Source organism: Gossypium hirsutum, chromosome D08, assembly GCF_007990345.1.
Source record: "Gossypium hirsutum isolate 1008001.06 chromosome D08, Gossypium_hirsutum_v2.1, whole genome shotgun sequence".
Taxonomy (NCBI): Eukaryota; Viridiplantae; Streptophyta; class Magnoliopsida; order Malvales; family Malvaceae; genus Gossypium; species Gossypium hirsutum.
This window is the reverse complement of record NC_053444.1, coordinates 45,811,004-45,821,152: the sequence shown is the minus strand read 5'-3', so window position 1 is coordinate 45,821,152 and position 10,149 is coordinate 45,811,004. Positions and strand designations below refer to the sequence as shown.

Sequence of the window (10,149 nt, the reverse complement as noted above, 5' to 3'; positions counted from 1 at the left end):
TATAAAGATGATTTTTATTATTATTTTCATCTTGAAATCAGTAGTCTTATTGGTATAGCTGAAAAAGAAAAAATTTATCAGCCATATCAAATTTGGATCATTAAAAAAATGATTGGAGGTCTCAACCTTTTGGCAGCTAAAGAAGAAAAAAGACACTTAACAAAAAATATTGACAAGTGTTATAATAATCTCAATTATTATTAGATCCAAACAAGAATAGGTTTAATGACCAAAGCCCAATATTTACTTCAACAAAAAACTTATAGCCTATGGACTGATGGAAGAAGAATATTGGTGTAACACCCTAAACTTGGCCTAGACGCTATGCCCTAATCAGGGAGTGTAACAAAGGAGGTTTTGAAAATAGTGTTACTTTGATAAAACTTTCTACAGTTGTTCAATAGATCATTTAAGTTATAAAACTCTTATTCACTTTTAAAACTTTTATCTGAAGCGTTATTTAATTATTTCATTTGCCAAGACACGATTTACAGCGAAAGTCTAACAAAACCGTTCTATTTTAGAAATCCAGTTCGCATTTTTAGAAAAAGCTTTGTTTGCGTAAAACCGTCATTTTCATAAAACGTTTTGACAAACCATGCAAATAAAAAAGAAAACGAAACCAAAACCAATAGTTAAAAACCATACAGTCCAGAGAGTCCCAGAAATTACAACTCTCAATTAAATTCGGAATTTTAAATAAAAGCCATAAAATACTAAGTATATTCAGTACTCGATCGAGTGGTCACCACTGAGTCTTCGTCGCACCTATCTGCCTAAGCTTGTGGATTACCTAAACAGAGCAGACAAACAGATGTGAGTTTACGTAAACTCAATGTGTAACCCAACAGAAATAGACATGCAAACATACAAAAATCTCATATATAGTCAGAAACATATTCGGACTCATGTCCATTACAGATACAGATGACAGAATCAAATATACAGATCAGATATACAAAATCCTACCCCCATCCTCTACACATCAACTACGACCATCCCATCACACCATGTGGGGTTAAAAACACCCACCCATCCTTACACACCATATCGTGCCATTACGACACATATCAGATAAGATGTAGCCAAGCTGCCAATAGAGGCAGAGGTCGCCATACAGAACACTTCCTCCACATATACAATTACTACCCCAAACATATTTACAGATTACAGATACAGAATATCATGCTTAACATGCTTGCATACGAATATCATATATACATCTAGCAGAATAATCAGACATCATAATGGTTTCCTACTCAGAGCATATTATCAGAATAACATATCACATTATCTAGGATTTAGTTAGCCCTTATCAGCCCTACGATAGGCCCACAGTCGATCGGAACGATTCTTGCGACCCTAGGGAAAATTTTAGCATTATGGGCCCAGATGCCCGTGTGGCTTGCCCTTGTAAGCCTACATGCTTAGAGTGGCCTCACCCATGTGGCCCACACAACCTGGGCTAAAACCCATACACCCGTGTGGCATGCCCGTGTGGGCCCACACGCCCGTCTGGCCCGCACGCCCAACTTCGCCTAGCCCGTGTGGCCTACACGGCCACACCCACACCACCACACAGCCATGTCTTGCGCACGGCCATGCCCTCGTCAAACATACGGCCGTGTCTCGCACATGGCCAACCACACGGCCAGGCACACACCCGTGTGGCGTCGACAATAAGGTTTTTTAGCTTTTGCTGAAGCTCGCTTTTCTACGTTTTGGGAACACACCTGGTTTGATTTTGATGCGAAAATACTCTCGAGACCACCAGCACCTAAAATTGACCAATAAATCACCGTATTAGCCGCTTAAACCGATACCAAACTGAACTACCTCGAAACAGACAATCCTTCAAACCACAAAAACCCTTACCTTTGATTGAACAACAGTGATTTCATATAACTACGGCACCGATTGGAAGCCCCCAACCTCTTAATCTTCTCCTAAACACAAAACAAACCCCATTAATCAACGATTCCCTAACCCGAAATAGTAACCAAACTTACTACACTTACCAGAAACACACAAAGAACACCGAAGAACTGAAAAATTGAGATTAATTGACAGAATTTTGATAGAATTTCAGAAGCAAGGAAAAAGAAAGAATTCTCCCAGTCACAGAAAAAAAAGTCAAAAGAGATGAGGGAAATTTTGGGGAAAAAATAGACATAAAATAAAATCCCACTAATATCCTAACTCCCCACTAATTCACATCCAACTACCCTAGAATCCCAACTCTATCGAAACAATGACACACAATCGAGCAAAAATAACATCATCATTTATACAGGGACTCAAACACAAGACCCCCTAGCAGACCAACTCCTTTCCAGTTGAACCATTAGGCTCATTCTAATATAGATTAACAAATAATTTTATATAAGCCCACTCAACAAGGGTAAGGCTTGGATCAAAAATAACAAAATTATCAAATATGAAACTTGAACCCAAGACCTCATACACACACCCAGAAAACTTAACCACCGAAGCAGATACATATTTGTGTTAGATATTTACAGAAATAAGAATAAATAAGTCAGGGCGTTACAATTGGCATATGATATGAAAACACTCAGGATGATAGAAACGAAGAATTCGTGCAACTATTAAAAAATATAGCTAACATGGAGATTGATGATTTTCCATCACACATAATAGAAGAAATCAAGAATACATGGGAAAATTGGAACTCACCAAGACTGTCAATAGATTCACTACATTTAGATGAAATGGAGGAAATAAATCTAGATAATATTCAAGAAGGATAAAAACCAATTGGAAAAAACCAATTAAAATATCAAGGAAGCAACTTAGGAAAACGACATCCAAGTATAAACAAAAAAGGAAGCTACGTGGGAAAATGACATCCAAGAAAGAAACTTGGAAAATGACATCTAGATGCAAACAAAAAAGGAAACAACGTGGAAGCAACCATGTCAAATCAATGATGAGACATTATCCTTATCAAAAAAAATGTGTGGGATTCAAAGAAAATTAAATAGATTTCAAGAATTCTCCTATAAAAAGGAGATGAAGGAAGCCTAAGGGGGCATCAAAAAAAGTTTAGAAACCTCTCTCCATCCACTTCTCATCCACCATCCTCCCTACTTTTATCCACTATCCTTTCTTTCTTTGTAAAAACATTTTCCTTTCTACTAGTTTTATGTTGTAAATTTGTAATATTATTTACTGTATCTCGTATCCCTTTGTAATTCTAATATTATCTGCTAGTTTTAGTAAATTTGTTCTTCCAATGTTCTATAAGTTGTTTATAGAATTGGAAATCATATTTTTGTTGATGAGTATATCTTCTTTTCTGTTTTTCAGGTTTTTTATGTCTTTTGTTTGTAGAAGACGATTCTTCAGAGGAAGTACCTTCTTCTTCCGACAAAGTTAATATTATATTACTATTTCCATAATATAATGGTCCTAAATCTATTTCTTATCCTATATTTTTATTAATAAAAACTTGATCTAATTTATTATTAACTTCAGATAAGATTTCTTTAGATTTTTTATTCAAATTTAATTCTGTAACTTCTCCTAAACTATTTACTTGTTGTTCTATTTTACTTACTTTATTATATAACTTATGAAAATATATAGAAGTAATATCTATTAAACTATTAAAACCCTTACTAAGAGCTGAAACATTGTTTTCATTTTTAGAATCAATATGCATAGCATGATTGCAAATTTTATCCTTATATAGACAATCAATTTCTTCCATGAAATGTATCTTAGGTACCTAAAACCTTTTGTTATCTTTATATGTTCTTACTTTAAAAAGCCAAAAGTCTCACCTAGACATAAATAGGCTATTGTAAGACAGAATAACATATATATGGGTTTTAAGATAAATAAGCATTAAATAAACCGTACTGAAAATAAAGGATAAGAACTTACAATAAATACTACGATATTATTTCTAGTTCACAAGGTTGCTAGACAGCTAAATCGTGGATGTGTGTTTTAATTAATTTACACACGGAAGGATTGGTGGTCCAAGGCATTCTCGATCACTATAATTGGCTTATCGATTGAAGGAGAATACTTGTTATCAAATATCAGTTTGAAACTAGAGCAAAGATCGATCCTAAAGCTAAAATTTCATCATATCGATTTATTTAATTAAATTTAGTTTTTGCTCATTTTATTATTATTTTAATTATCTATATTCTTTTTACTTTTATCAGATTTAATTTCCCCTATTAGCACAAAATTTCACGCATAATGAGCACAACTATCTAGACAAGCAACCTGATTGAATCGAACAACAATTTTAGATATATCAACCCTACTCTCTATACTACTATTTATTTACGGTATTTATTTACGGTTTAGGCATGAGAATATTATTGTTTATAGATTTGAAACCCATCAACAGATAAAATATAATAAAAGAAAAATTATGACAAATAAATTTTTAAAAGAAAAAAAATTTAATCTCGCGTATAAACTCAAGTTTGTCCAAGTTATAAAAGAAATTGAAAAGGCAAGTTTAGAGAAGATTTTATCATAGTTTTTGCAACAAAAAAGAAAAAATAAGTAAAGAAAGAAAGCAATATAACTAATACAACCATTTTCTACACAACACCTGCCATTGCATTTTAAAAATGTTTCAGTTGCCTTTGTATTTGAACAATTTTGACAGCCAACCAAGAGAGAATTGTCATGAACAATTGGGACTGCAAGCCAGGGTGCTTTTCTTGATTTGTTGATTGAGTAATTTCTTTTAATTTCCTTCCAAGTTCCTCACATCCCAAACGCTCCAATTCCGGAGATCATGGAATGTATCATGGAATGTTGCAATTTAGCCGGCAGTTGTAGCCACAGACTCAGCAAGCTCTTCAAGGAGTTCCTTCTGTTCCATAGCTGAACAAGCCTGCAAGAGGCAAGAATTTGCAGTGCACTTTGAATCATTTCTGTATCGAACCCTACTTGATTTTTCTAGTTCAATATTGATATAGATGTTCATTGCCAAATATTGGGAAGAGAAAGAGAAGGATAACGAAAACAGAAATAGAGGTTTAAATAGGTACCTGAACTGCATTCTCGATATCGCCTTCAAGAAAAGATGTAAGCTCAAAGTTCGTCTTTAGCCGGTGGTCAGTAACCCGATTGTCCTGATAAAAGGTAGCAGCGTGATACTTGTTAGATTTCATGAGTGACTTGCAGTCAGCTATAAGCCATTAGAGTTTCTAATAAAGGCAACACAACCTTAGCATATTTTATCTCATTCACAAACTGTGTAAATTTAGTCCAAATATTCTTATACAGTTTTTCTAAGCGAGTGAATATGTTATATCATGTTAACAAAAGCAACTTAGAAGAAGCTCGGGACCTTATAATTGTAGGTTCGAATCTTTTCGGCACGAGCACCAGTACCAACCTGCATATCAAGACATATGTGATACACACGTGAGCCATTTCAATCCAACCCTAATGATTAACACTACAAAGACAACCACAGAAAAGGAAAATCCATTTAGAAGAAAGCAATTACACAAAATCAGAATCAACATATTTTCTATGCATACAAGTCTGTTGCTACCCCAAATATCCCGAAAAGGATGCCACTACATCACATAAGCAAGCATGATATCCATACACAAAGAAGACTTAGATTCTCTTAACAATTATTGTAATGTTCAGTTAATGGTATGCCTAGTTGTTACATAACACCTCAAGTTAATAATGATTAAGATGATCCCCTGCAATTAAAAGATCAGTTAAATTGGAGGTACGGGAGTGGAACGGGGGTGCTTCAAGCTTGACATGAAAAATCATTGTCATAAGCTCCTATGAAACTGCCAGCTAATGTAACAAGCATAACAAACCAATTTATACCTGTGATTTTCGTCGGTTCCTTATTAACTCTTGCTGCTCCCTTACTTTTATTTCATACCTGTAAGGTGACATGATCATAAGGAATGGACCAAAAAGGAAGATATAAACTAATTTTAAGAAAACAAGAAAACAAGGATGCTGATTACTTATCTCAGATGATAATTTATAATTACTGACTAAAATAAATGGCAGTGTAAAAAACAAAGGCTGAAAAGCAGTAAATGATTAAGTTGAGCCTCACAATTTTGCTCTTAGTAGCTGTAAAGCACGACTCTTGTTCTGAAGTTGGGTCCTTTCTTCAGTGCAAAAGATGCGGATTCCAGTTGGTTTGTGGAAGAGATCAACTGCTGTCTCTACCTTGTTGACATTCTGGCCTGCACAATAACTAAGCATAAGAATTCTCCAACCCATTGGGGAAAGGGAAACAAGACATGAAGAATTCACTTGATCTTAATTCAATCCAAATTTGGCGCATTCATACCTCCAGCACCACCAGATCTTGCAGTTGTGAGTTCAATGTCTTTTGGATCAATTTCCACCTCAACTTCATCAGCCTAACCCAAAAGTCATCTCAAACACAAACGAGTTCAGATGAAAAAGAACAAAAAGAGTTTGTGATCAAATATTTAGAATGCAGCAGCTAAAATGCAATCAAATCTTATGCTAAACAAAGGCTTCTAATAAGCCTTCAACAGGCTAAATTGACACTTATTCCTTGACTCAACAAAATTGAGATGAGATCTTTCACACGCAAGATGTCTCAAGTCAAATATGATTCAGGTCTGAAATTTAATCTACCTCAGGCATGATGGCTACAGTTGCAGTAGACGTGTGCACACGACCCTGTGTTTCTGTTTGAGGAACACGTTGAACCCGGTGAACACCTGATTCATATTTCAATTTGCTGTAGACACATTTCCCTTTGACCTCTATCACACAGGTTTTGAATCCTCCTTTTTCAGCCTTTAAAAATACCAGAAATTTGACAGTCATTGAGAACAATAGGATGGATATTTTTGTTGCTCTTCAAGATTTATAAGTGTGATGCTAGTAATACTTGTAAACAATTATAACTAAAACTTTTTCACGGTAAGTACTAAAGTCCATATTAACTAGCAGTTATGATTGGACAGATTTAGTAGCCAATGGCACCCACATATTTTAGTAAGATTTTAGTAAAATATGTACATTTGATATTCTTGCAATAAGACATACCTCGGAGCATGAAATTAGGGTGGATTTCCAGGAGTTCCTTTCACTGTACTTTTGATACATTCTGACCTGGGTAATGAGACAGAATATTGAAGGTCCTTTAAGATGTAAATTAAAGTTATAGCCAGTCCTAGTGAACGTATAGCAGAAAATCAATCAAAAACAAGAATCAAAATGTATCATGTAGCCTAGTTCCATGAAACTGGTAGTGCTGAAAATAAGTAGAAACAGAAATTAAATGGTTTCTTGTTGCAACACTAGAAATTTTTTTCTATATGTTTTCTTTCTACTTCTATGTCAGGCTAACAACTGTTTTTAGACTGATTTAAAATATTTGAAGTAATGATAGGGCATGATTCCAAGCCAAAAATCTGAAAGGATAAAGAAACATGTACCTACAAGATCACCGGCCCAAATTCCAGCCTCATCACCACCAGTACCTGCCCTCACTGGAAAGAAGACAAGCATAGTTCATTAAAGTGGCAATAAGAAGGCAATTACATTAGATGGTGCATCTAAAACTATAATCCATATGACATGGAAAGTACAACTTGTATGCAGACAAACGCTTAAATACACAGAACCATCCATCGAAGAGGAATTAATTTTTGACATGAATTATTGCTCAAAATGCAGCACATATTTGAAGGATAGCAAAGCTACAGCCTGAAAGTTTTCCAACCTAGAAATCAAGTTACTAAATTATCTTCTCAATAAGATTAAGATGATATGGTTACCTTCAAGCATTATATTTCTTGCATCAAGAGGATCACTTGGAAGCAGTAGCACCTGCCCACATAGAAGCAATATAGTAGCTTGAGAGACCAGATAGAGGGAGCAAAACCAAAAATAACATAAGCAGCAATAATAAGATACATTCCACAATAAGGCTCAATATTGGTCAATGCTCATCAATGAAAAGTATTATATAAAATATGAAATCAATATCAATCTCATTCCATATTGTTGGAACTCAATAAAACTTTTCGTAATGCAAAGAAAACTGATCAAAACTTCTAATCATACACTTGACTAAGTAGACAATAGACACAAGTTAATCAGTGGGAAAGTGGCTCCTAGATATGGAAAACAATTATAGAGATGGTCAGATAAAACTTAAGGCATTGGGAGAAAACCTTAAGCTTCTCCTCAAGCTCTTTAAGTCGACCAGATAGAGAACTGATTTCAGATGCTATCATCTCAGCCATATCTACATCAGTGCCCTCCTCTTCAGATAAAGCTGAAAAAAGAATTATTGCAAAAATAAGAAAAAAAAAGGATCCACAGGCTTTTACCTTATAGTAAAAACATTTTAAACAAGATGATGATGATTGTCAAAATTACCTTTGGCCTCCTCTAACTGCTTCTCACATTCTTTAAATCCCCTGAATGTTGATACAACCTATCCACCAAGAAAATAGAACATAAATGGAAACGCAATTAGCAACGAAAGAGATAAAGCTCAGGAGCCAGCTAAGAAAGCAAAATGAAATCCAGTACCTCATCGAGTTCCGACACAGACTGAGCCAGTTTTTGGTATTCAGAGGGATTCGAGACAACATCTGGATCAGCTAGCCTAACCTACAGTCTCATTGTTTAGAGAAACAGAAACCTTACTAAACAATTGAATTAAGACACTATTTACGGCATAGAGAACAATATTTTCATGCTTAAGGTAGAGAAACCTTGGATAGGCAAAAATTTTGACTAACACACAACTGAAAACACTTTTTTTTCACATAATCGAAACTTATTAACTACAAAAGAAAGAGAAATTAAGAACTATACCGATAATTCCTTCCACGTCTTCTCCGCAGATTCCAGTTTCGTTATCAGATACGGCTCCTGCAAAAAAATTTAAAAAAAATCCAAAACAATAACCAACAAGAAGTTCATTTTATCGAAATCTCAGCTCTGCTTTTCATCAAATTAAAACGAAGAAGTTTTTGTTGAACGCACCGCCATACAAACGATTCTCGAAGCTCTGGATCTAGGCCAAGGTCTGGCCACTCTCAAACATCTTGACTGAGGCGTAAAACGGCGTCGAACTGAGAAGTCGTTGAAGGTAGTGAATAATCGAGCTGTCGAGCTCATTGCAACGCAGCTCATTGCTGCGGTTGCTGCTAATGTATCTTTGAGATGAACTATGCTTGAATTAACTATGGATATGGCGGATAAAATGTGAAAGAGAGCAAGCGAAATTGAAGGGCTGTGACCGAGCGGCTGAGGAAAAGACACGGTGGCTTTAGCGGAAACTCAACCAAGACTCCAACTGATAATGTTCCACCCTTTTGCCTTTTCTAGTAAATACCACACGTGTGTATAAATAATAGTTAGTAAATGAATATTTTTAATGGAATAAATTATACCAACAGTTACTCAATTTTGGGTAGCTGACAAAACAGTCATTTAGGTTTTATTTCAATCTCTCAATTTTAGAAAAATAACAAAATAATCCTTTTAATCATTTTTCGTTATAGACGTAACGGCAAAGTAACATGACAAATGACGGATTGATTGGTGTCATTAACCATCCAATTGGTCAGTTAGCACCAATTTAAATAGCCCCTTTAGCACCCATTTAGGGTTTAAGCAATAGAAGAATAAGAAGAAGAGAAAAAATAGAGATGCCAACCGTGATTTCGGTGTGCTATTGTAGAAATCTAACCAAATTAAATAAGTCTTGGTCCAATGACAACCCAAGTAGAAGGTTTTTTTGGTGTAAGAAGTTTAAGAGTGGGTTTCGAAAATCATGTCTTTTTTTCACCTGGTTTGATCCACCATTGACGCCCCGTTTACAAATTGTGTTATTGGGTCTTCTAAAAAAAGTGAAAACATTGGAGCATGTAAGGAGGACGGAGAGAAAAACATGGCTTTTAGTGCTTTTATTTGTAATATTGCTGCTATTTTTTAAACTCTAAACCAACTTATGTTGTTGTTAGCACCGAAAACCAGCTTATGTGGCTATTGATATATTGTTTTGTTATTCATTCATGGTGAATTGGGTTCCTAAATGTAATGGCATGTAAATGGTAGAAGTTTGCTAATTGCAATGGGAGAATATTTGGCTATTGTAATGGTCTG

General features: G+C 35.1%; 1 protein-coding gene across 2 annotated transcripts; it reads right to left on the bottom strand.

Annotated features, from left to right (window-relative positions):
* Positions 1–4,458: 4,458 nt before the first annotated feature.
* Positions 4,459–9,364, bottom strand: LOC107947962 (peptide chain release factor APG3, chloroplastic). 2 transcript variants are annotated; one of them, XM_016882461.2, is made up of 15 exons: positions 9,025–9,364; positions 8,854–8,910; positions 8,566–8,646; positions 8,410–8,467; positions 8,202–8,305; positions 7,803–7,854; positions 7,465–7,514; positions 7,069–7,134; positions 6,652–6,816; positions 6,335–6,407; positions 6,095–6,227; positions 5,854–5,911; positions 5,348–5,395; positions 5,046–5,129; positions 4,504–4,888 (listed from the first exon to the last, which is right to left on the bottom strand). In XM_016882461.2, exons 1-15 carry the CDS (start codon positions 9,172–9,174, stop codon positions 4,817–4,819), a joined length of 1,251 nt encoding a protein of 416 aa, XP_016737950.2. In that variant the 5' UTR covers positions 9,175–9,364; the 3' UTR covers positions 4,504–4,816. The 2 variants fall into 2 exon arrangements, with proteins under 2 accessions (XP_040954124.1, XP_016737950.2); XM_041098190.1 differs by lacking the exon at positions 6,652–6,816 and having other exon boundaries at positions 4,459–4,888; positions 9,025–9,352.
* Positions 9,365–10,149: the final 785 nt, after the last annotated feature.